Genomic DNA, 26,470 nt, shown 5'->3' with positions numbered 1-26,470 from the left:
TTGCATGGTTTTACCAATTTTGATAAAATAAATTAGTTCAAATATTCGACTTTTAATCAATTGGACAATTGCAGCTGAACTATCTATCTATTTCCAAGCATTGCACAATACTTTAAAGTGCGCACTTGAAGTCAGCTGAAGTTTGAGGTTAGGTGAGGTCGGGAAATACAAACAAATTTTAATTTGATTTTACGTTTGTAGAAGGTATAAATCTATCAGTAACGATGGCGTTGAACGCCACAAGCAAATTATTAAGGTCCGCGAGTCCTATCAAGCTTTTAACAGCAAGTTACCATCCCAATGTTATTGATCACTATGAGAACCCAAGAAATGTTGGTTCTTTGGACAAGAAGGATGACAATGTTGGCACTGGATTGGTTGGGGCCCCAGCTTGTGGGGATGTGATGAAATTGCAGATCAAAGTGGATGACAATGGTAAAATTATTGATGCCAAGTTCAAGACATTTGGATGTGGTTCAGCCATTGCAAGTAGCTCCTTGGCAACAGAATGGGTCAAGGGCAAAACTGTTGATCAGGCTCTCAAGTTGAAGAATACTGACATTGCTAAGGAGTTATCACTCCCACCAGTCAAGTTGCATTGTTCAATGCTTGCTGAGGATGCCATAAAAGCAGCTCTCTCTGATTACAGAATTAAGCAGAAGAACAAAGACAAAACTGCTGAATAAATGCCCTAACAATACTTGGGAATTTTGGGATGGAGTAGTCAAATTGGATATTTTAATGTTATATTGGATGCTTAAGATTTTGTGCAAACACATGTAGAGTTAAAGCAGAAATAAATAGATAATAACATACTGATTTATTTTCTACTATAAAATGTTATATACAATTATTTTAAAATACTTAACAGAAATTATTTATTATGTATATTATAAAAAATATTATTTATTTGCCTGATTCAAGCGAAAAGTTATGCACTTTCTATCTAGAAATGTTATCAAATCCTGTAAAACACAAAAATTATTAAATAAATATATCTCATATTTAATTATATCTAACCTGCAAATGATACTTGTACCCTTGTTCTTTAAGCATGTCATATAAGACTTCAACCTGCAAAGGCTCATAAAATAAAATATTTTCTTGTAAATTTGGATCACTTGTAACCAAATTATGAAAAGCAATGTGCATAGGGACTTGGCATGAAGCTATCTTCTTTGATATCTTCTTTTCAAAAATCATGTCCTCCCTAGTCTCTCTAAATTAAGAATAAAATCATTAGATATAAAATCAAACAGCAGATTTCGCCAAAAAAAACTTATTTCTATATACATACCCAGCATTAACATCCGCTATAATTTCAACTGATTTAGGTTCTCTTGATTTGAATTCATCCTCAACAATAAGTTTTCTTCTTCGTTTCGCACTCCTCTGTTCTTCGATTGGATCTCGTTCGGGCACATAAGATGAAGGATGCGTGGATTCATATAAATACTTCAACATGGAAATGCCACGCTGCCTTTTAAGTTTTTTCACGCCAAACTTATTCAATTCTTGGATAATTTCCGGTGATCCCATCGATTCATAATCGGGCATAGGGGTGATATCTGTAGTCTTAATAATCATTCCATTGTCGGGTGTGGTTTGCACCTCTATTGGTTTTTCCTTAACAGGCGTCTTCTCGTTTACTGGATCCAGTCGATTTTCTATTTGCTTAATAAATTTGGATTGTTCTAATAAATTGCCAAATGTATCATTGAAGCCATATGATTTCCTCGCGCTCAAATCCCTAACTCGCGGATGAATTACTTTTTTTAACAAACTATTATTATCCAAATTTGTACCAGCATTGTCATCGCATATCAAGTATTCTGTATCAATATCCTTTACATTTACTTTCGAAATATTTTCTTTGGTGGGCGTGGTTTTACTACTCGAGGTCGTTGCGAAGTCATTATAACTTATGGGCGTGTCACGCGTATATAAATCATCTGCAACCCCATCGTCATCACTATCATCAATTTCTATAATGTCATTGTCATCATCAAACTCTAATTGATTATATTTCGTTTTTAACTTGTTTGGTGTATGAAAGTAACTCGAATAATTTAACTCCTCGTCGCTAATTGTGCAACTTTCCTGACTCTCATTCGAATCATTAGCATTAATGGATTTTCTCTTAAATTTATTTATTGCATCATCCACCGATTTGATTAATTCTTCAGTCGACATTTCTTTCACATCAAGTTTTTGGTTATTCAACAATTCATTTTCTTCCTCTACCTCATTGCATAACTCTTCCTCATCTTCAGAAATTTTGAACGTAGATTTTGATTGAGCCTCATAGAGCTTACTTTTAAATGTGGCAATTTCATTTGAAAGATGTTCGGGCGAATCACTGTCATTGGAATCGTGGCATAAATCAATAACGTCTGCTTTTTTATCATGACGCAAATAATTTATTAAATGTGTCAAATTCAAAGAATCATCTTTACTTGAATTTATGTGATCTGTTTGCTTCATTTTATCAGAATCATCTTCAATTTCTGTGCATTCAGAATGTTTCGAGTTTTTAGCAAAATCATTGATTTCATTTGTTTTTAAGAAATTATCATCATGAGATTTAATACAGTGTTCCTCATTTTCAGAATCTATTGTAGAATTGCAATTTAAGAAATCTTCTTCAAGAGCCATAAAATTATAATTCTTAATAGAATTATTTATTTCATATTTACTTTCCAAGTATTTAAATCCATGTTCATTGTTTAAAGTTTGTGTCATATTTATACTCTCGTTTTGTTTATCTACAATTATCGTATTCATTTCATTCATTGAACTGTTTCTTTCCAATTTAAATTGATTTGCTAATCCACAAATTTTAGATATATTACTTTTATCTTCTTTATAACTTGACACAGAGACGGTTTTTTCTTCTGTGAAGTCATAGTCTTCAGTTTTCAAGGTTTTAGTCTCTGATAGACTCGTATTGCTTTTTAATACCTCTTCTGTTAAATCTAACTTATCTATAGAATCGTTTTGAATGTAACAATGATCCAATACTATTGTTTCCTCTTTGTCTTCAGACAAGTCCCGCTTTTGTAAATATTGATACTGTTTTTTGTCTACTTGATTCGAATTAGATTCCAATAAAAAAGTTTCTTCTTGAAATAAAGACGTATTTTCTATACTCAAAGATTGACGTGTTTTAACTTCCAATTCATTGGAATTATGTTTTAATAAAATAGTCTCTTCTTGAGTCAAATCAAATGTAACAATAGAAGTATTTTGTAATTTACCACCACCATCATCAATAATTGGAGATTTCTTGTCATCAGTGGTAAACGTATCCATGCATTTCTGTGAGATCAGTACTTCGTCTTCACAAAAGCTTTCAAAATAACAGACACCATTATCCAATATATCGCAATCATCGTCATCGGATTTTAATTCTTCGGAGACATCTAAGTCAGTTGGAACAATCCTCTTAAATTTTTGAATTACAGGTGATTGATTGGCTTCATCCGAATCAAATAAATCTGGCGAGGGACTTCTATTAAAAGTCTTCCTCTCTTTCACATTGTTTTTTTCTATTTCATCGTTACCAATTACTTTTGGTGAAATAGATTTTCTTTCAATTTCAATATTCTTTTTTGGTGAAATTGCCGTGAAATCAGGAATTGATGTAGCATTGTCTTCATTTATATAAATACTTATATCGGCAATAGTTTCTGTAGGCACATCATTAATACAGTAATCCACCATACTTTGCATCGTTGACAATGTTTTGTTTATATTGTCCACAATTGTTGTATCAATACTTAGAACAGGCTTTTTGATTATTCTGGGTGGACTCAATGCTCTTCCTGGTATTTCTTCCCATTTTTTTAAACGATCTCCACACTTTGTTATATCACGTTCAAAATTCAACTTTTCAACATAAAATAAGTCGTTTCTATCACATTTACTTAAGTTGGTCATTTGAAAGAGTTTTGATTGCCTGCAATGATATTTTTGCAAGATATTGCTGTAAACATTTAATGGCTCATTAAGACAATCATCTGGAGGCGTATTTAAGATATTATTGGCTAAAATCGATGAAACTTTAGAGCTAATCAAAGCATCTCGCTCTTCGTTAGTGCGAAGTAACAATATTGGTGTTACGCAACTGAACTTAGATTTCTTTTTCTTTCGACTCACCTAAAAGCAACAAATTAATTTTACTCACAATTGAATTCTAAAATGTTATTACCTCAGTGTAAGATTTCAAGGGCCAAATAATATCCTCACTTTTACTCGATTTAAAAGCAAATTGTGCAAGCGTATCTCTTGCATTTTCTTTAATTACTTGCGTCGACGGATATATTGGAACATCTCTGCTGTTTTCTTGAGAACAGGCTTGATCCTGGACCGATTTGGAAAGAGCCAAGGCAATTTGAAGATGTTCTGGATTCACGTCGTCTTGTCCGAAATTGTCGCTCAATGTTTTTTGTATCAAATTGTCTCCTTTCTTTGTTTTCACTTTTTTAGTGTATTTTTTTCTGGTTACATTTGAACCTGTTTTAGGGTTTGTAAAGATCCTAGCAATCTTTATAGGTTTGACAGGTTTAAAGTCATCATCATCATCGCTTTTTAAATTTGGAACAATTTCTTTGGTCTTATTGAGAAATGGTGAATTGAATTCTGGGGGCTTCTGTTGTGATGAAGATGCTCTTGTGAAATACTTAGAGATTCCTTGGCATGGGCTTTCAATAATAAAATAATATTAATTTCACATAAAACTCTTTATTTCTTAAAATATTGCTAAACAAGACTAGTCATTACCTAACATTTATGTTTCCTGTTTCCCCATTATTTTTCAGTTGAAGGTGAGAGAATTTTGCTGTACCACGGTTGCTCCTTTGGCTTTTGCTCATCTTGCTGTACAAGTGTATTCTTTTCAAGCTTCCTCTCATACATTGTTTTCAACACACTCTGCATAGCTGGATCTCCATGGCTAAGTCTCATTGACAGAATATGTTGCTCTATTGCTGCTGGGTATTTAAATTTCCCTTCTCGAATACTGTGTTTGAGTTTTTGTGCTTGAGGCCACAGTCTAAAATATTAATGTGAGTTACTTCCATCACTGTTAGATATATTGTGTATACTTACTCATATAGGTACCAGGAAAGTCCTCCAAGAGCTAGAACACCTATAGCATAATAATTCCGTTGATAAAAGAATGGTGTACCTTTGGCTCTTCTGGGCTTGCGAATTCTTTGATCGATGTTTCTATCTGCCATAACAATTAACGAAAATCGTTTTTGTCTATAATTCTATAACCTTACAAAATATCTAAAACAGCCACTGCCACCGGCCAAGCGCCATTTTGAAACAAAATATTTAAAAAACTATGTTTCTTTAACAAGAAAAAAATGATATAAGATTAAAAATTACCAAGGCTGTCCTTATTAAGAAATATATATTTAATAAAATCTTTCTTCTAATTTTTAAACATTATTTATGTGTTGTAGGCAACTAAATAAACATAAACTCATTAAGATTTTTTACACAATGTTTATCACAATGTATTATGAGCCATAATCATTTTTCTTTTTATATAAAATTGTTCAATATATATTAAGTTCCTTATAATCATAATGTTTGACTAATAAATATATTAAAATACAAAAAAAAAACTTAATACAATAATAAATATGAAAAGTCAAAGGGATTTTTTTCGATATTATTTCGAAAGGAGAGAACTTCTTTTCCATAAACCATACGTGATTACTGCCTAACACCATAATATTTATCTGTATCATGTTTTTATATTATTTAATTAATTTGCCATAATCAATTACCATAATCGCCAAAATACAATAAACAATTGATATGACAAATCCTTTAACTATATAAGTTTAAGTGATTATCATTTATTTTAGATGTCTGGTATAAATAATTTTTGAAAATGTCAATAACACTGAAATTTATTTTTTTCTGTTTATTCAAATTACAAGCATTACAATACACAATAATCATAGTATATGCCTCTAATAATAAGCTAATTATATCGATATTATCTACACTGATAATACGTATACCATACATAATAAATCGTTTTCTCTAGATTATATACATTTCACATATATATATAAAACAATTATTTACTTCACACGATAATGATATCTAAGAAAGAATTTCTGAAGGATATGTAACTACGTGAAGTGGATCATTTTTCAAAACATGCTTGATTTTCCAAAGAACACTTATTAATATATATTTATTTACTTAAGTTTAAAAAGAGATATATAGAGAGAGTATATCGAGGAAAACGAAAAAGGGTTGCCTACGGCTGCATATCACATTTCCAGTTTTGTGTGTGCAAAATTCTAAGAAGCCAATAACATAAACTAACTTGGAAATCATAACTATTGGTTCCATCCAAATAAAGAAGAAAAAACAGCATTCGCAACACAGAATTACAACAATTTCCACATTGAAAAATATACTTCATATAATATATAATAGATTTCTTCTTAACTTTATACACATGAGCTAATCATTTGGAAAGGAGATAAATCGTTAAGAGAATAGTGGGAAGTATAATAGATAAAAGATAGATTCCCTGTGAAAAAATAATGAATAACATGAAAATATTGTCGATGATTGCACGGAAAACTTGATTATTCTCTTAAAAAGTACTAAAAAAAAAGAAGAATTTCTTTAAAAAATTCATTGCTTTAAAACTCCGGGAACCTAAAATTGGAATGTTGTCCGTGCTATTCACGGCTTAAATCTTCTAGTCAAGCAATAGCTTTTGCTTCAGGCAGAAAATCGTCCCAATATTTTACCAGCTGAAAAGAACCTGCATGACGCATCGATTGCATAAAAATGTTGTGTTTTCACATTACCTGAGCTTGATGCTCCATGTGGTTTTCCAAATACTTAATGAATGTAACTTTGAAGTCCTGAATGCGGCATTTCTCGAAACGATCCATCTCTAATTTTATCATTTTCGAAATGCGATCGAAACTCTCCTGACTCCGTTCGACCTTCGCCTCCCATTCGATCACTTCCACGCCGGCTTGATCCACCTTGTCCGTGCGTCCCTGCAATTCTAGCTTTGCTTTGGCTTCGCGCTTTTTGGTCAACATTTGCTGCGAATGCTGCCACAGCTGGAACATTTTAGTGCGTTCATGGAAGGCGTCCCGCACCGATCCTAATAGACCTAAGTAATCTTTCAGCATTTCGCACAAGATGTAGAAGTCCGTATTAGCCTGCTCCATATGAACAGCTTCAACCTAAAACATTGAATTCATATTGCTTTTACTATACAATTTAAATGTAGGGAAAGATTATGATGTATGAAACACAAGTTATTTAAATTTAATAAATATTATGATTCTGATATATAAATAACAGAAGATATAGTATGTATTTATCTGATTTACCTTTTCCTCAGTATCTGCTAATTGAGACAAAGCCCTGGACAATAAATTATGATCCTCGCATACACTCAACATAGCTGCGGAACGGGAAACGCCGTTGGTCAAATTTGCCAATTCCTTACGGTATGAGACCATGGCTTCTACGTTGTAATGCAATTTTCGTAATTGATTCTCCAAGCCTTCGACATGCACCAATTTGTTCTCAAACCACTGCAAAATTATATAAAACAAAATATAAAGTCGGCATGATCTAATCTATGGTCAATTTTCGCGTACCGGGTCGGTTTCCTCCATCTTGTAAGTAATCTTGTTAACAGTTTCGCCGACTTTGTTGATGAAACGCATAACACCGGCACCGCTGAGAGCGGAAGTGTTAGTCGCCTTCGGCAATTCTATGTCGCATTCGAGAAATTCTCTAAAATCAGGATCCACAATGAGGACGGGATGCTGGGATGTTCTGCGGAGGTATCGTTCGAGGGCGGCGCGCCGCCTCTCGATAAAATCGCTTCCGTTTCCGGCCTGCTCGGATTGGGCCATCTTAATTTTAGCCTTTCCGATTACGTTCTTCTCGGGTGCCGGAGGAATGATGCGGCCGACCTTGAGGTACTTTTCGGTTAACTTGTCGTGCAACCCCAAAAAATCGCTGAAACGTCTCATGACGGCGAATTCTCTCTTCTTAAAGAATGGCATGTTCGTGTGCGTGAGCACCCTGTACGCCATGTAAGCACCCATGCCATCGCCGACCTTCTGAGGTTCGGTTATAGTTATCTCGATGAACTGATCACCGCCCTCAGCCTCCACCTAAGAGCACATAAACTTATACAAAATCTATGTACATTTAAGCGCAAGAATATCCTACCTCTTCCATCGTTGGTGTAGCGATGGTGCTTTGATTGTTGATTGGTACATTCTCCATTTCGGATTTGTCGTTCAGCATGAGTTTGTCGATCTCTTCGCCAATATCGGAATCACCATTCAATAGATCGTGACCGTCCTCCTCTAGACACAAGTTTGCTGATGGCTGCGACTATTGAACAAAGTTTATTTACTTGAATTAAATACTTTTTCAGCTTTGGATGACTTCCAAGCAAACAACACAATAACAGAATAAAAAGGATTCATATGATAAAAATAAATATTAAAATGGAAACGATTAGTAAACGTTTTTTTTTATTAAATTTAAAAACATTTATATACTCAGAATCTAAAATCAAAATCAGTTTTATTTTTATAAATATTATGTTCTTAAAGAATCTATTATATCCATAATTAACAACACAAATTTTAAAGAAAATTAAACTTAAAACTCCAACATTTAATACACATTATGGTCCAATGAGCATAACTCCTAGGCCTCATTTTCCACTGAATAATTTCCATTTTTCAAAGTTAATTATGTATAAAGCTATTTTTTTTAGTTACAGTAAAGTAGAACATAGATAATATTAATTTCATAATAGAAATTAATATGTTACCCAGACAATTAAATAATATCACTGATTAAAGTAATTTATATTTCCATGGTAATATTAAGTATTGCATTATCTGAATCAAAATTGATGATGACCTATAGTGGAATTCCAATTCCACAGTACTCTACAGATTGCTTTTATCATGAATTTGATTTCAATAAATACACACCCAATGAATGTTATAAACAAACACATATGAATCAAACCTCTCACAAAGACTTGTATTTGTTTGGTATAAAATTAACTTGGAATGAAGAATTACTAGATGCATGAAGAGATGCATCTATAGAAAACGCTAATTGGGTAAATTGCTGCAAAGTGATTTCCAATTGAGTAGTAAATAAAATTCTCAGTACAGTTGTACCCCAAAAGCAACTTAATTAAATTATCATCACTTACTTGTACTGCGGACTCAAACAGGTCATCGTCTTCAGCTTCTTCTCTTTTCATATCAACATTTTCAAATAAAGGGGGAGGTTCTACGGAATCAGCCATATTCTCTTAATAACAAGACAACAATTCAACTGGATTGATATGGCAAAAGGGTTGACGTATGTGACAGTGACAGCCCGGGCATCGGTGCTGCCCTCTTAATGTCAGAAAACGTCACGAAAACATACGAATTTACTTAATTGCAGTCGTAGATCTTCAAGTAAATAATAAAATTACTCAATATTTACAATTAGAGTCATACATACAATTGTATTTAAGTTCAAATAAACTGTTGGCTGTTGCCAAATTATCTATATATTTGTATATATATTTAAATTTGTTATATTTTTTCGATATTATATTTATATTAATTACAGATTGTTTTAATTTGTAAAATTTGCTTTGCACACATAAATCTTTCTGCGCATATGGTTATAAGAAGTTGAGTCATTTACGTACATTTGACATCAATGCAAAAGACAACTGTCAACAAAATCCACGGTGTAATCAAAACAGTAACAGATTCTAATAAGAATAACATATTTTAGCCAAAAAGATGCTTCAGGAAAATTCTAACGGAGATACCTTTGAAATTATCGAAGGGATGTCGGTTACTGGTAAATAGGACTAAATTGAAATAGTTGAATGTCAGTGGTTTTAACAGCAGTTTCCAGATCTTATAGCCTCTATACCATCAACTGCTTCATCTGTGCCATCATCAGCTCCAAGTGATCTTGTCACTGGCAATCTCTTATCAAATGTACAGCCTCCTTCAGCTTTGCCAAACTTTATAACACAAGTACCAATCACAACTCCATTACCTGCACCACAACCAGCAGCAGAAGTGTTTGTTCCAACACAGTTCAGGTATTATATTGTTATTAAGCTAATTGAAATTAATTATTTGCAATTTAGTGCTGCAATACCACCTAGTAAAGGTATCAAGCATGGTGTGCAGATCCCAGAGGCTTTGCCAATTGAACCAGCACAGGAGAATACAGGCTTCATAGATTGGATGAAAGGTGCTGTTTCCAGTGGAGGCATACTTTCAAAAGTTGCTGAGAAGGCCAAGAGCTCTGTGGATTCCATGATAACAACTCTTGACCCACAGATGAAAGAGTTCATTTGTAAGTAGCTACAATAAACTATTTATCTTAATATAACACTATCCTGATCAGACACTGGTGGAGATGTGGAAATACTTGTTGCTTCCAAGCAAGAGATGAAAGTGAGTGCAATTAGGGAAGCATTCCAGTCAGTATTTGGGAAAGCCAGAGTTGAGTAAGTTTGCAAATGTTTCAAAGATGTTCATGATAATTATTTATATTATTGAAGAGGAATTGAGGCCAAAGCTGTAAACATTGCTGCACAACCAGTTGGATTTGCTGCTGGTGTTAAAGCAGCGGAGGAAAGAATCCAAGCTGTTCTCACAAATCCTAAATTGCCAAACCCAATTCCAGTTGTTGCCATAGAGAATTTCCTTTTGGAGGTTGGTGAAGACAAGTAAGCAACATTATAATATAATAGGCAAACACAATCAATTTTATTAATTTGTTTTTAGGTGGTATGACTTGGGCGTGATAATTTTGAATGACCCAATTAAAGAGATCAATTTGCAAACGTTCACACAAATGACACCAGTCCCAACAGAGATTGTTAATTTAGCGCAGGAAGATACTAAATCTGATTATCCCTTGGCATGGTCCGGGTTAGCTGTGACTGTAGGTAGCTTAATGGGAAGCAATCTACATGTAAGTTGTTGAATGCTTAACCATTTCAGATGTTTTTCAAAGAACGTTATTTTCCTATAGGTCAGCCATTCTGAATGGCACCAGGCGTTAACAGGAGTATCGAGGAGGGAAATCATCTTATCGGCCGCTAAAGTTTTAGCCAACCTTTATAAAAACAGTACCACATAAGGATAATTGTGTATTTACGTTTATTTTTTTTTTATATTATTCAAGTCTACTTAATGTAAGGAGTGACATTTTATGGATGGGATTTCTTTCAAAGGAGTTGAGTTGTAAATAAAATATAAGCTCTATAAAGTTAAAAACGTGTATTTATTTTATTTACCCTAAGATTATAAAGAATATGTTGATAATGAAACATTAAATAATAGTATTTTTGGTGTATATAAAAATAATATAAATATATACTCAAAATACTGTATTTAATTTTCGAATACTAAAAAAAATACTTACCAATGGTTATTTTACAGAATCTGCAAGAAACAATAGAATATTAGTACAAAATTAAAATGTATTTAAAAATAAATATTTGAATAATCTTAATTCAGTTGGCCGTTCTTAATTGTCATCAGAAAAGTACTGACTTGAGAACAATCATCATTATAAGAACATTGAAAATTTATTATTATTTTTTTATAACTTACAAATTTCAACTTCTTCATCCAATTGAATCAAGGAAACCACACTACACTATCACCTGCAAAATAATATTATATAAATAATTGTTGTTTTAAGGAATAAATGTTATATATTATGACATTTATAAAGTCAGTCCTGTTGAGCTTGATTATTGATCACTCATAGCAATTCATGTCAAAAAGTTGTATCATCATTTAACAAAAAAATATAATATTTTTACGTTACTTTAATTATAAATAATGAAGTTAAAAGCTTACCATTAACATTATATTATTTAAAATCCACAATAACAAGAGTTCACAGAAATCTGTAAAATAAAAAAAAAAAATACTAAATGCTCAATTTGATAATTAAGAATAATTTATAATTAAAGTACTTCAGTCCTGTTGAGCTTGATATTTTGATCATTCATAGATTATCATGTATCAAATTGTATCATCATTTAAAATTTGCATTTCAAAATTATTATTTGTTAAAGATAAAAACGTACCTTTTTATGATAATATTCTGATTCGGTTAATAGATTTGGCACATCTGTAACAAGAAAATACATTTTTAATATACAAGATCAAATTGATAAGTAAAATTAAAATAGAATTTTAGAATGGTTTCAGTCCTGTTGAGCTTGATATTTTGATCATTCATAGAATATTCATGAATCAATTTGTATCATCATATTCAATTTTATAATTCTTACTAAAAATAACAAATGTATATTACAAACTAAGATTATTTACCTTAAGTGGACGTGTAGATAAATCACTTCTGTTATGCGATGGATATTGAATGAAATCTGTAAAAAATGAAAAAAATATAAATATTTATTGTAATTCCACTGGGATAAAAGATTTTATTGTTTATATAAAATCAGTAAATATAAACCAATCAGTCATAGAAAAATCAGACTGGGGCGGTATAACAGTCATCATTTTCATATATTAAAAAAAAATAAGTATAAAAAGATATTTACCTTTACTTTTTCAGAAATATTTTGTTGGGTCCATATGAAATTTTGCATTTTTGTTTCTGCAATTAAACAAAGTAAAAATTAATAAATATATAATATATATTATATAATAGTATGAATTGTTTAAGGAGATAATCAGTAACATAACCAATCAGTCATAGACTTCAGCCTGGGGCGGTATAATTAGTCATCATTTTTGAAAGATACAATAGTGAAAGGTGTACAAAAATTCAAAATAGTTGGGAATATTATTTGAATAAATTTTCAACCTAATTTAAATACCTTGAGTTAATTAAGTTCCATTGACTACAGTTTGTTTGAAGTATTGATTTATCTATAACAAAAAAATAGAAATGATTAATAGTGGAATTTGAATGATAAATAGAATTATTATATATTTCGAACATTTTTTTAATCAGGAATAAAAACCAATCAGTCATAGCTATTCAGCCTGGGGCGGTATATTAAGTCATCATTATAATGAAAAACGTAATTAATAACTTGGAATAAAATAACGTACCTAAATTGCTGAAGAATCTGATGTAATCGTCAATATTGAGTGAAAAGTATTAGATGATCTGAAAATAATAAAAAAAAACTTAATACAGATATACTTAAACAATTATAAATATTTAATTATAATGAAGTAAATCAGCAAAAAAAAGTAACCAATCAGTCATAGCTATTCAGCCTGGGGCGGTATATTAAGTCATCATTAAAGAAAACAAATAATTTTAAATTAAAAAAATGAATTACCTTTTTCCTAAGAGATGATTAAACTAAAATTTTCCAGGAACTTTATTGTAATCTGTAAATAATAAGAAACTAATTATTAAATGAAGTTTTTGGTAGAAAATAAAGATTTTTTTGATTGTATATTATCAGATAAAAATAACCAATCAGTCATAGACATTCAGCCTGGGGCGGTATAACTAGTCATCATTAAAAAATAACTGATCAATTATTAATGAAAATTATGTTATTACCTTGCTAAGACTACTAAAGATCTGCTCGTAAAATATGGGAAATTGATTGTAATGTAGTAGAAATCTGAAAGGAAAAATAAACTAATTAATAATTGAAAATTTTGATAGAAAATAAAGATTTTGTTATGATGGGAAATAATCAGAAAAATATAACCAATCAGTCATAGACATTCAGCCTGGGGCGGTATAACTAGTCATCATTAAAAGAAAACTGATCAATTGTTAATTAAAATTATGTTATTACCTTGGTCAGATTTCTGATGATCTGTACGTAAAATACTCTGGAAATTGATGGTAAGATAGTAGGAACCTGAAAATAATGATAAAACTAATTAGTAAATGAAGATTTTGGTAGATAAAGATTTTGTTATGATGGGAAATAATCAGAAAATATAACCAATCAGTCATAGACATTCAGCCTGGGGCGGTATAACTAGTCATCATTAAAAAAACTGATAAATTTTTAAATACAATTTTATATTACCTTGCTCAGACTTCTGAAGATATGTTCGTAAAATACTCTGGAAATTGATTGTAATATGGTAGAAACCTGAAAATAATGATAAACGAATTAGTACATGAAGATTTTCGTAGCAAATTAAGGTTTTTTGATGTTGAAATTAATCAGATAAATATAACCAATCAGTCATAGACATTCAGCCTGGGGCGGTATAACTAGTCATCATTAAAAAAAAACTGATTAATTGTTAATTAAAATTATGTTATTACCTTGGTCAGATTTCTGATGATCTGTACGTAAAATACTCTGGAAATTGATGGTAATATAGTAGGAACCTGAAAATAATGATAAACTAATTAGTACATGAAGATTTTGGTAGTAAATTAATGTTTTTTGATGTTGAAATTAATCAGATAAATATAACCAATCAGTCATAGACATTCAGCCTGGGGCGGTATAACTAGTCATCATTTGAGAATAACTTAAATGAATAAATAATAAAAAAACTTACATTTTTTGGTAAAATGTTCATGACTGGCTAATGAAGAGAAACCAAGGAACCTTTAAAAGATAAATAAATAATTATTTTATGTTATATTAAATTTAAATTATTTTTTTAAGTTAATGTAAAAAGAATGTAGGATTCATATCGTAGCTTGCTCCAATTAGACATAAAGATAGAGGTCCTGTAGCATCGTTTAAATATGAATCTGCAAGTTTGCTCTCCTTCCATTGACGCACTGCCACGATGTCATCACTAATGCCGAACAGTTACAAAGAAACCACCCAAACATCGGCTGTAAAGTGACTCAAATGTGCTGGAAGGGATATTATTTTACAATATAATTTGTAAAATTATAATTACCTCATTTTGTTGATAAAGCTCTAGTAATGCATCTTGAAAGTGAATCCAAATCTGTACAAAAAAGACAAAGAAATTATATAAAATGTTTAAAAAAACTATTCAAAATAATTATTTTGGTGTTGAATGTTTCTAAGATTCCTTAAGTTATTTTCTATGAAATAAAAAGTAACTTTACACATGGATAGATAATAATTTTCCCACTAATTACCACCGAATACCACATTGTAAATGGTTCCAGCCGGCTTAAAATTGTGGGGTCATGTAATATATTTATCAATAAAATATGTACGTACCATTGAATGAAAATTTAGTAATTCGCTAATGATTGAAGAACATCAGATATGTCTGAAAATAAAGAATCTTTTAATAAATGAAGTATGATATCGAAATAAATAAAATATTCGTTTTTTTTAACGTCAGTTGGCCGTTCTTATAATGGTCAAATATGGATGATTTGAAAATAGAACAATCATCATAAAAAAAGATATTAATAGTTATAGAACGTCATAATTGATAATTACCTTTGAAATAATGAATTACAAAGGATGTTCCCAAATTAGTTTGAATCATTGTCTGAAAGAATCTGCAAATAATGAAAATAAATAATTAATAAAAGTAAAAACAAAAACAAGTCATGTTATAATAGTAAACAATTCGTCAGTTGGCCGTTCTTATAAGGTCAAATATTGTTTCATTTGATAAGAGAACAATCATCATTTTAACGTTTAAAATTTAAAAAATAATTTTGTATACATACCATTTTATGGTGATAAACATCAATTGCCACTGCAATCCGCTAAGAAATCCTATAAAAAAATAAAAACATATTTAAAATTTGTTTTTACCTAATTGCAATTACAAATTGAACTATATTTTTCAGTATCCTTTTGGCTAAGCAACATCGTAATAACTCTTTGGAAATTACTTCAATTAGTAAAATTTGTCATCACTTAAATGTATTTCTTGACTAATTAATCTGAATTATAAAAAACTTACCATTATTAGTATAATTTAGAATGAAGATTTTAGGAATTTGAAGGGATTTCTGTAAAAAAAGTACAATTTTAATTTCATGTATTCGAGATATTCAATTGAATGTTGAATATTTTTTGTTTTTTTCAGTATCCTTTTGGCTAAGCAACATCGTAATAACTCTTAGGAAATTACTTCAATTAGTTAAATTTGTCATCACTTTAATTACTTTTTCTTTTTACTAATTTTATTAATTCTAGTTATTTATAACTTACCATTATAATTATAATGAGAATTTCGACGATTTGAATGGATTGGATTTCTGTAAAAAAAAAATATAATTTTAATTTCACATATTCGAGATATTAAATTGGAAGATTATTATTTGATTTGTTTCAGTATCCTTTTGGCTAAGCAACATTGTAATAACTCTTTGGAAATTACTTCAATAAGTTAAAGTTTTCATCAGGTACGTTATTCAAAATCAGCAAATAATAAGATACTAAATAATTACCATTTTCAAAATCCGCTTGTGAAAGAGAAATCATCTTTGGTCGAATCTGCAAATTAAATAATATGATTTTAGAACTTATTCAATCACTTAAATATATGTTATTAAATAATTTATAAGAAAATGTCTCTAAAATTCCTTAGGATATTTTTCATTGATTTAAAAAGTAACCTTACACATGGATAGACATTGATGTTCCCACTAATTTTCACCGAATACCACATTTTAAATGGCTCCAGCTTGCTTAAAATTGCGGGGTTGATGTAATAAGATTTAAATTATTTTAAATACAATACTACTTAACTAAACTTAATAATGTAAACTAAATTACCTTAAATTTGTTTAGTGGATGGAAAGACTAGCCAATAGCCCTTTATAAGTAAGTAAGCAATATAATTGGACCCAATTTGGTTGATCTGCAATAAAAATAAAGATTTTAGAAACGGTTTTAAACAGAGAATTCAATTGAAACATATTTTTGAAGAATTCAGGTGAGATTATACGTTCCTCAATTATTTAATTCAGAACAGGTCTGTGTATTTTCATCATTATACTTAATAAAATTACGTAGATATTTTGGCAAAATATAAAACAGAAACTCACCTTTAGATCTATGGTTCACCTGCATTATAATTTAGAGCGAATGAATTTCTGTAAAAAAAAATAATAATTTAATTTCATATATTGGAGATATTAAATTGGAAGATTATTGTTTGATGCTTTTTTCAGTATCCTTTTGGCTAAGCAACATTGTAATAACTCTTTGGAAATTACTTCAATAAGTTAAAGTTTTCATCAGGTACGTTGTTTTACATGATTTTTATAGACATTGATTCATTAAAATTAATAATATAATGTAAATTACCTTAAATGTGTTTAGTTGAAGGAAAGACAAAAAAAAACAAGACTGAATCAACGAAATTGGACCCAATTTGATTAATCTGTAAAAAAAATAAGATTATAGAAGTGATATTTAACAGAGAATTAAATTGAAATATATTTTTGTAGAATTCAGGTGAGATTATACGTTCCTCAATTATTTAATTCAGAACAGGTCTGTGTATTTTCATCATTATACTAAATAAAATTAATATATTTACGCAAATATTTTGGTACAATATATAAAACGAAAACTCACCTTTTGATCCATGGATCATCTTCATTAGTCGGATGATTGTAGTTCAATCTGCAACGATATGCCATGATAAGTAAAAAGTGAAGACAATTTATATAAAAAAAAAATATATGTGCAAAGCTTCAGTTGGCCGTTCTTATAAGGTCAAATATTGTTATTTGAAAAGAGAACAATCATCATTTGATTGTACTTTAATATCTAATAAAAATTATCTAAGAAATTTACCTTTAATGAAAGATATTGTTGATGTAGATGTTGAAAACTTGGAATTCGTATCTATAAGAAAATAAAACAATGAATTAAAATCGTTTCGTTTTGGTAAAAATATTAATAGATTAATGAGAGTTTGTTTCAGTATCCTTTTGGCTAAACAACATTGTAATAACTCTTTGGAAATTACTTCAATTAGTAAAGTTTTCATCATATTTTAAATAAAATAAATTTTTAGTAAATTTAAAATAATTACCTGTATATAAAATAGACTCCTTTCCTTCATTTGCGACGTAAATAGATAATGAATCTGAAATATAAATAAACTTTTAGAAAATGCATTCAATTTAATTGTAATGCTATAATAATTGATGTGAAAATGTTTCTAAAATTCCTTAGGTTATTTCTTATTGATCTAAAAAGTAACCTTACACATGTTTAGAGTTAATTTTCCCACTAATTACCACCGAATACCACATTGTAAATGGTTCCAGCCGGCTTAAAATTGTGGGGTACTAAAAGTTAGTAAGTAATAACAAGAATTATAACATAGTTACCTTCAATGGTTTTGTTTCCATGGAAATACTAAGCGGCTCTTTGATTACACCTGAAAATAAAACAAAATCTTGTTTTAGTTATTGCTACTTGGACGACAAGCCAGAGCATTTAGAGATGAATGAATTCAGGTGAGATTATTTGCTCCTCAAAAGTTATAAATTCAGAACAGGTCTGTGTATTTTCATCATTATAATTACATTAATTAAAGGTTTTTGGATTGGCTCTAATTTTTTTTTCATCATTTAAGTTATTTGTATTATTATTACGATAAAACTTACTTTTCATTTATTAAATAATCCTGGAATTGATTATCGCTTGATTCAGCAACTGTAAAAAAAGAGTAAATAGAATTAATGATATGAATTATGTAGCTATTTAATTATAAATTTTTTAATAATTTGTCTTCAGTTGGCCGTTCTTATATGGTCAAATATTGTTATTTGAAAAGAGAACAATCATCATTTAAATTGACGTCAATTTGATAAATCTCATTAAAACTTACCTAATAAGACTGCAAAATGATATTCAATAGATTCGTTTCCATGGAAATACTAAGCGGCTCTTTGATTACATCTGAAAATAAAACAAAATCTTGTTTTAGTTATTGCTACTTGGACGGCAAGTCAGAGCATTTAGAGATGAATGAATTCAGGTGAGATTATTTGCTCCTCAAAAGTTATATATTCAGAACAGGTCTGTGTATTTTCATCATTATAATTACATTAATGTTATAAATAAAAATATTGGAAAAAAATTACCTTAATCAAAGATCAGCGTTGTTTCTAATGGAATATTATTGAAATGATCACCTAAAAAAAGATATTATATTAGTTTATTATCATAGAAAAATGTGTTTAAATATGATGAAATAGTTTCAGTATCCTTTTGGCTAACAACATCGTAAAATCATTTTTCTTGAAATTACTTCAATAAAAAATTATCATCATGTACGCAATTATTGAAAAGTATTTATATAAATTATACTCACATTGTTAAGAATAGAAAAACAAATCCAAGGAATAATTGCATTTGAAATCTGTAATAGAATAAAGTAAAGTTAGTATAATTGATAATACATTTAATTGCATTTGAAATTTTAAATTCAGCTCAGAAAATATAAATATTTTTATAATCAAAGTGATTTCATCGGATTGGCTCTAATTTTTTTATCATCATAACAAAGTGTAAAATTATGTTAAATAAAAAGATACTTACATTAGTATAGTCCAGAAGGATCATGAAAAAAATCCATTTTCTAGTGACCTGTAATAAGGAAAAGGATAATTAGAAAATGCACAAGCAAATTAATTACTTAATTACTAAATGTCAAGTGTATCAGTGGAAACTGGCAAGTTTAATTGTTTTAATCAAAGCATTTTTCATAGGATTGGCTCTAATTTTTTTATCATCATAAGAAATTCTATAAAATTTTTGTTAACTAAGAAGAAACTTACATTAGAGTCCAGGAGTATCATGAAACTAAATGAACAATCTCTAACGACCTGTAATAAGAAAACGAGTAATTAGAAAATGCACAAAAAATGAATGATTTCATTATTGAATGTCAAGTGTATCAGTTGAAACTGGCAAGTTTAATTGTTTTAATCAAAGTATTTTCATAGGATTGGCTCTAATTGTTTTATCATCATTTAAGTTATTTCTATTATAATTATAATCTATAAATAATACTTACGTTTGATTAATTAAATAATCCTGAAATTTATTATCAGTTGATTCAGCAGCTGTAAAAAAATATTAAAACATCGAATTAATAAAGTGAATTCTCTTGCTATTCAATAATTAATTTTTTAATAATTTGTCTTCAGTTGGCCGTTCTTATATGGTCAAATATTGTTATTTGAAAAGAGAACAATCATCATTTGAATTGATCTTCAAAATCATAAAACTAAACTAATAAAAGTGAAAGACTGGAAATTGATCAAAGGCGATTTTCGAAAGCTATTTTAAAAAATATAAAATAGAATGTTTCAAGACTTTGTATATGATTAATAGTAGATTATTTAAAATTAGGTGAATAATTAAGTTGTCTTCAATTGATATTCAGAACAATCTTTGTGATCAACATTTGAAATATAGAGAAATTTTAATTAATTAAACCAGAACATACCTTGATCTAATTTGATATTTCCAAAGCTTCCTCTAAAGCTCATCTTGAACTAAGCGGTTTAACAGTGATTCTGTAAATCCAAATATCTATATTAATCTTATGTAAAATAAAAGAGGAAAAGTATTAATTGATTTGATTTTTTTTCAGTATCCTTTTGGCTAAACAACATTGTCGGATTTATTTGAAATCTGACTTCAATTAGAAAGTTTTCATCATTTTTAGAAAATATAAATTAATTTGAAATGTAACTTACCTAATAAACATGTATTGTAAGGTAGAACCAATGTCAAATCCGTGACAACAAAACTAATCTGAAAAAGGACAATATCCTATATCAGTTGTGTTACTTAGATTAACTTATCTATTTGAAGTATTATTAAAGATTATTTTTTTCAGTATCCTTTTGGCTATAAAAACATTGTAAATTTTCACTTGAAATTTACTTCAATTAAAAATTATTTCATCACTCGAAATTTATTACAATCTAAAGCAGTAGAATTGTGACATTGATACTACTCGAAGTATTGTGACACATTTACAAATCTAACAATATTTCAATAAATAATTTTCAACTATAAAATTACTTTATTGAATGTTAATTAATACGAGACGAATTGTAAATGATTTGCCCACATTGTAATCTCGATCATTAAAAGCCATGATCGGATTGTTCAATACTTGGGAATAACTAAGTAAAATAGGTGCTTTTTAAATACCTAAAACACAATTTCCGGTCATCCTGACATCCATATTTCAAGTATTGTACCTAGCTAGATCTTGAAAAAAATAAAGTGGTGATATGCTGCGAATTCGAAACTAATAAAATTAAGCATATGAAAATAATAAAAAAGTTTGATGTTTATTATTTAAAAAAAAAACAAAGGAAAAAATAACATGTAAAATTCAGTACTACAAATTCAACAAGTTTCTATGCTCCCGTTTGATTGTTTTAACTTTTTTAATTAAATAAGAAAATATAAAGTTTCTTTTTGATTTTGTGTGTGTGGAACAAATTTTTCATATAAGCTTGTGTTTTTTCTTCTATATGAGTGTGGTGCCACAAATTTTTAATGTCAGAGAAATTAAATTAAATGAAAAAAAAAACCTTTTGCCTCTGTACAATAATATAGGTATAATTTTTACCCAAGAATAAAATAAAATATTTTTTTATTGTTTATTTTGAATATCCTTTTTAAATACTTTGTACAGATCCTAACACCCTGATGTTTACATTTTGTCCAAGTATTGGGTAAGATCTGGCAGACCTTCCTTCAATCCCTTCCTCTTACGTGTATCCTAAAATTGCAAGAAAAAAACAATTAACATTGTACAAATAAAAATATGCAGAAAAAAAAACAAAATTAATGTTTTGAGAAAATGTAATATTATTTCATTTGGACTAGAATGCTTATATGCATTTAAAGTCCTTATATTAAAATAAAATATTGATCTTCCATCAAACGCGAATGCTAACTCTTTTATAAAGTAACGGAGGAAGCATTGTCTGTTTATGGTACTATTACTACGAATATTTAATAAGTAGATTTTTGAAATGCATACCTGCACAATTTGGTATGGTTTGGATCCGAGTTCCATTGGGTTACCGGGCAGTACTTGCCAATGGTCGAACACGCATTGCGGGAAAGCTTGTCCACCGGTGTTGGAACGAAGATCGGCGGTGAAACCGAAGGATTCGTTGACGGGCAAGTAAGCCTTGACGACGAACATGGGGGTACCAGTGACCTGCATTTCTTCGAAAACGTGACCACGTCTTCTGTTCAATACACCGTAGATACCACCAACGGCGATTTCTGGGCACTATACAAAAATATATTAGTAAATTGGATAATCGTTATTTTTGAATTTCTTACTTGAATTTCGCATTGGTAGACTGGCTCCATAAGCCTTGGTTGAGCGGTCATCAGACAAGCGTACAAGCAACGACGAGTGGTTGGGATAATTTGGCCACCACCACGATGGATAGCGTCAGCGTGCAAAGTAACATCATAAATGTTGAACCTAACACCACGCAAGTTCTCTTCGGAAAGGACACCTTCCTTGGCGGCCCATTGGAAACCAGCGACAACGGAATCCTTGATTTCGTTCAAATATTGCACACCCTTGGTACAATCAACGAGAAGATTGGGGCCAGTACCGTCTGGGCCGAAGCACCAGATCTTACGGGCTTCAGTAAGATCGTAATCGTATTTCTCGCCAAGGTAACGAGCACGAGACTTGAAGTCGTCACGTGGGTTGACATCGCCATTGTCAATGTCTTCAGCCAAACCATCGGGCATGGGGCAGGCCTTCATGAACAACCTGTTGTGCTTGTTTGGAGATTTGGACAGGCACATAATATCAGATTCTTCACTGACGGTTTCACGGTATGACACAACGGGGTCGGATTTCTTGAGTGGAATGCAAGCGTGATCTTCTTCCAAATCTTTCAAGCAAATTTCCAAGTGAAGTTCACCGGCACCAGCGATGATATGTTCACCAGATTCTTCGATGATACATTGGACCATAGGATCGGATTTGGCCAAACGTTTCAAACCTTCTACCAATTTTGGCAAATCAGCTGGGTTCTTGGGTTCAACGGCGACACGCACGACAGGTGACACGGAGAACTTCATGACCTTCATGTTGTGGGCGTCCTTGAAGGTGGTGATGGTACCGGTCTTGACCAAGAATTGATCGACACCGACCAAACCGCAGATGTTACCGCATGGGACATCTTCGATGGCTTCAACATAACGTCCCATCATGAGGATGGTACGTTGGATGGCCTTTTCGTAAAGATCTTCCTTCTTGCCAGGAACGTAGTTGGGTCCCATGATGCGGGCCTTCATGCCGGTGGCTACCTTTCCAGAGAAGACACGACCGAAAGCGTAGAACCTACCCTTATCGGTGGTCGGTACCATTTTCGATACGTACATCATAAGAGGACCGTTAGGGTCGCAAGTCTTAACACCAACAGCGGCTTCATCGTCGTGTGGGCCTTCGTACAACATTTCCATACGGTATTTCTGGGCGACTACTGGGGATGGCAAATGGATGGCAATCATCTGAAGCAAAGCTTCACCAGCTGGCAACCAGGTCCTCATGACGACCTTCAACAATGGTTTGCCGTCCTTATCCTTGTCTTCGTGTTTCAAGGCAATGCCCAATTTCGGCAAAAGCGCTTCGTATTCTTCCTTCTTGTAGTTCATGATGGAGTCGAACACCTTGTAGATTGGGTCCAAAATGTACATGCAGAAAGAGCGTTTGTTATCATCTTCCTTTTGCTTGGCCCACTTCTTGGTCTTAGCGTTGAAGAAGTTCTCTCCCCAAAGCCTGTTCATGAGCTTGACAACGTCGATCTTGAATTTCTCGGAGTACATTTCAGCGAATTGTTTGAGGGTGAAAGCCCAGCCGTGGAGACCAGAACCGAAACCGACGGATCCCTTGCTAGGGTCAACCTAATTTAAAAGATATATACATTACTAACATGTCTCTTATGGAAAATTACTTTGTAATTTAAATACTTTATTAAATGTTTCACTTTAATGGAAGCTGCATTAAACACAATTTGTTTAAGGCAGGGCAATTAGTGACCTTTTACTCTCCGAGAACTATCTTAACCAATATAATAATTACACAAATATCGGACTGCAAGTTCTCGGGATAGAATAATGAATTGACGTAGATTACTTACGCGAACTTCTCCCATTGGGCCGCTGTCGTCCGAGTAGGTAGCGATAATAACGTTGACGTTTTCAACGATACGTTGGAAAGTTTGGTACAACTCCTCGGAATCCAATTGGAGTTCAAGAAGAGCACGGTCCATCTTGTTCATGAACAAGATTGGCTTGATACGTTCAGCAATAGCTTGACGAAGTACGGTTTCGGTCTGTACGCATACACCTAAATAAGATCCACAATTATTATAAATTAAGAAAAAAAAATCATGGTTCAATGAAATTACCAGAAACGCAATCTACGACGACAAGGGCTCCGTCAGTTACACGGAGAGCAGCAGTGACTTCTGAGGAGAAATCAACGTGACCGGGGGAATCGATCAAGTTGATCAAGAAACCTTTCATGTCCTTTTCGCGTTGGTCAATATTCTTGATGAATACCAAATCCTTATCTTCCAACTCGAAGTACATAGAGATGGCACTAAACAAAAAAAAAAAAAAATAAACTTATATTTTTAAATTGTCAGAGGGGTGGGGCAGTCCAGACAAAGGGTCATTGATCTGTAATTCTACAGTTTAAATTCAACTTTTCAATAATAATACACAGAAATTGTCCAAATAATTTTTGCTGAATCATAAAAAGGAAAATCAGTTAGTAACCAATGTCAAAGGTTTTGAGATTAAGATGCAATCTTTTTGTAATATAATTATAGATATCCATATGGAATAATTAGGAAAATGGTAATGACTAAAACATATGGAATATACTCAATTACTGAATACTTACGTGGATTTGATGGTAATGCAACGTTCTTGTTCATCCTTACGGGTGTCAGTGAAACGAGTCTCACCAGCCTTGGCTCCAGCAATGATACCAGCCTTAGACACAAGGGAGTCTGTGAGAGTGGATTTACCATGATCTACGTGAGCAATGACAGACATGTTACGGATGTTCCGCTTCTTGTCCATCATGGCACGGATTTCATCAACAGTGAAGTTCACCTATAACATAAGAACATAAATTAGATTGGCTGGGCACTTGAGAGTAGTCCATGTTGTAAAAATCAGCTGCACATGAATTGCATATGCATCTGCAAAGATCCTGAAAAATGGGCAGCTGGAGATGCATGTTGCACAACATTAAGGGGTGGCTTTCAATAACTTATAGGTGGATCAGGCAAGATCAGTAAAACAAATGCATCCATTTTACAATGCCGCGTGTGCATAAACGTCAGCGTGATTTTAACTCACCATATTTAATGTAAAACTTCGTCAAATAGGATCGAAATGAATTGCAGTTAATACCGGCGAATACTTTAAATAATATTCGATATGTGACAGGAACTAACGCAAACCCCAATATCAAAGAAACACGTAAACAAATGCCTTCTGGTGCATTACATATAGTTGTGCAATCTCCCATTTTCTAACAACTTTTTCACCCATAATTCCCAGGTATCCTGACAAATAGCACATGCATTCGATAGAAAATGAAAAGGGCTACAGTTTCCCATAGAGAATGATATAAAAAAGCACTTGCCATTTTGGATGTTCTTGGATTTTCTTAGCACAGTCAAAAACACAAACGCCAGTTATGGCGCACTCCCCACAAAAAGGTAGAGAGACGAACGATCTCTTCCCACGAAGTAGACGAAGGCAGAGGGCGCCACTAAGCGATTCACAGTTAGTCCAATCGTATTGCTTCAATCCACTTCAACCTAAAATAAGACAAAAACAAATTTCAAAAATTGCCGCTAAAAACGATGAATCTATATCCATACCAAATGATCTAGATTTGAATATAACACTTTCTTTTTAGACCCGTGGGTCTTTTATCAACTGTTCTAAATACTACTATATTATAAGTAATATTATAAAAGTTATTTACTATATTATAAGTAATATTATAAAAGTTATTTACATAAATTACAGAAGGTTTAAATTATTTTGACTTTTTTTTATAACTTAGCAAAAGTTGCTTTAAAACATTATTTCAAATTTATATAGCAATTTGACAAAATAATAATATTATAGAAGAACTTAATTTCTTGCAGAAACAAAAATTTAAAAACTTACATGTGGAACCTTGGTTATGCTTTTCGCAGTGATCGCACCAAAACTGGAAATGTTCGATGCAGTTGCTTGCTTAAATAACCATTTTCAAACTGTATATTTGGTAGGGGTAGCGGAAGTTCAGGCATTTTTCTTTCAGGGAAAGAAAGGTGATTCTTTTGAAAAAAGGTACAGTTCTTTCAAAAACGTGGGAATTTTCCAATAAAATGCTGTTTTACAATTGCCCTCAAAAAGGTTCTTCCCAGG

The 26,470-nt window shown here is 31.3% G+C and overlaps 5 protein-coding genes and 3 long non-coding RNA genes across 8 annotated transcripts; 2 read left to right on the top strand and 6 right to left on the bottom strand.

Annotated features, from left to right (window-relative positions):
* The first annotated feature begins 44 nt into the window (after positions 1-44).
* Positions 45-815, top strand: LOC108562477 (iron-sulfur cluster assembly scaffold protein IscU). Its single transcript, XM_017920837.1, has 2 exons — positions 45-147; positions 202-815. Exon 2 carries the CDS (start codon positions 225-227, stop codon positions 684-686), a length of 462 nt encoding a protein of 153 aa, XP_017776326.1. The 5' UTR covers positions 45-147; positions 202-224; the 3' UTR covers positions 687-815.
* A 23-nt stretch (positions 816-838) lies between these two features.
* On the bottom strand, positions 839-5,409 carry LOC108562473 (structure-specific endonuclease subunit SLX4). The gene is made up of 6 exons (XM_017920828.1): positions 5,110-5,409; positions 4,783-5,053; positions 4,211-4,703; positions 1,298-4,158; positions 1,021-1,219; positions 839-965 (listed from the first exon to the last, which is right to left on the bottom strand). The coding sequence occupies exons 2-6, from the start codon at positions 4,911-4,913 to the stop codon at positions 903-905; spliced, it is 3,747 nt and encodes a 1,248-aa protein (XP_017776317.1). The 5' UTR covers positions 4,914-5,053; positions 5,110-5,409; the 3' UTR covers positions 839-902.
* A 517-nt stretch (positions 5,410-5,926) lies between these two features.
* Positions 5,927-9,465, bottom strand: LOC108562485 (sorting nexin-2-like). Its single transcript, XM_017920847.1, has 6 exons — positions 9,260-9,465; positions 8,248-8,415; positions 7,665-8,189; positions 7,392-7,598; positions 6,852-7,241; positions 5,927-6,794 (listed from the first exon to the last, which is right to left on the bottom strand). The coding sequence occupies exons 1-6, from the start codon at positions 9,353-9,355 to the stop codon at positions 6,744-6,746; spliced, it is 1,437 nt and encodes a 478-aa protein (XP_017776336.1). The 5' UTR covers positions 9,356-9,465; the 3' UTR covers positions 5,927-6,743.
* Positions 9,466-9,732: 267 nt separating this feature from the next.
* On the top strand, positions 9,733-11,316 carry LOC108562486 (protein PRRC1-like). The gene is made up of 7 exons (XM_017920849.1): positions 9,733-9,909; positions 9,967-10,159; positions 10,208-10,419; positions 10,471-10,573; positions 10,628-10,795; positions 10,854-11,043; positions 11,104-11,316. Exons 1-7 carry the CDS (start codon positions 9,849-9,851, stop codon positions 11,209-11,211), a joined length of 1,035 nt encoding a protein of 344 aa, XP_017776338.1. The 5' UTR covers positions 9,733-9,848; the 3' UTR covers positions 11,212-11,316.
* A 112-nt stretch (positions 11,317-11,428) lies between these two features.
* Positions 11,429-12,692, bottom strand: LOC108562463. Its single transcript, XR_001891063.1, has 6 exons — positions 12,653-12,692; positions 12,420-12,475; positions 12,173-12,216; positions 11,940-11,989; positions 11,688-11,740; positions 11,429-11,516 (listed from the first exon to the last, which is right to left on the bottom strand). It is a non-coding gene; the product is annotated as an uncharacterized LOC108562463 (long non-coding RNA).
* Positions 12,693-13,897: 1,205 nt separating this feature from the next.
* Positions 13,898-19,355, bottom strand: LOC108562462. Its single transcript, XR_001891062.1, has 20 exons — positions 19,335-19,355; positions 19,105-19,155; positions 18,849-18,919; positions 18,625-18,673; positions 18,346-18,395; positions 18,045-18,098; positions 17,804-17,854; positions 17,582-17,629; positions 17,309-17,384; positions 17,047-17,094; positions 16,775-16,859; positions 16,447-16,492; positions 16,208-16,254; positions 15,957-16,005; positions 15,718-15,766; positions 15,482-15,543; positions 15,254-15,305; positions 14,961-15,011; positions 14,607-14,656; positions 13,898-13,945 (listed from the first exon to the last, which is right to left on the bottom strand). It is a non-coding gene; the product is annotated as an uncharacterized LOC108562462 (long non-coding RNA).
* A 698-nt stretch (positions 19,356-20,053) lies between these two features.
* On the bottom strand, positions 20,054-21,309 carry LOC108562484. Its single transcript, XR_001891064.1, has 4 exons — positions 21,191-21,309; positions 20,728-20,785; positions 20,475-20,544; positions 20,054-20,088 (listed from the first exon to the last, which is right to left on the bottom strand). It is a non-coding gene; the product is annotated as an uncharacterized LOC108562484 (long non-coding RNA).
* Positions 21,310-21,624: 315 nt separating this feature from the next.
* LOC108562483 (elongation factor 2) lies at positions 21,625-25,794 on the bottom strand. Its single transcript, XM_017920846.1, has 7 exons — positions 25,692-25,794; positions 24,939-25,153; positions 24,439-24,632; positions 24,169-24,377; positions 22,346-23,932; positions 22,035-22,292; positions 21,625-21,770 (listed from the first exon to the last, which is right to left on the bottom strand). The coding sequence occupies exons 1-7, from the start codon at positions 25,692-25,694 to the stop codon at positions 21,702-21,704; spliced, it is 2,535 nt and encodes an 844-aa protein (XP_017776335.1). The 5' UTR covers positions 25,695-25,794; the 3' UTR covers positions 21,625-21,701.
* Positions 25,795-26,470: the final 676 nt, after the last annotated feature.

This window comes from Nicrophorus vespilloides, unplaced genomic scaffold, assembly GCF_001412225.1.
Source record: "Nicrophorus vespilloides isolate i.1.1-1 unplaced genomic scaffold, Nicve_v1.0, whole genome shotgun sequence".
NCBI lineage: Eukaryota > Metazoa > Arthropoda > Insecta > Coleoptera > Silphidae > Nicrophorus > Nicrophorus vespilloides.
Note: the sequence above shows the minus strand (reverse complement) of the source record. Positions and strands in the feature narration are given on the sequence as shown.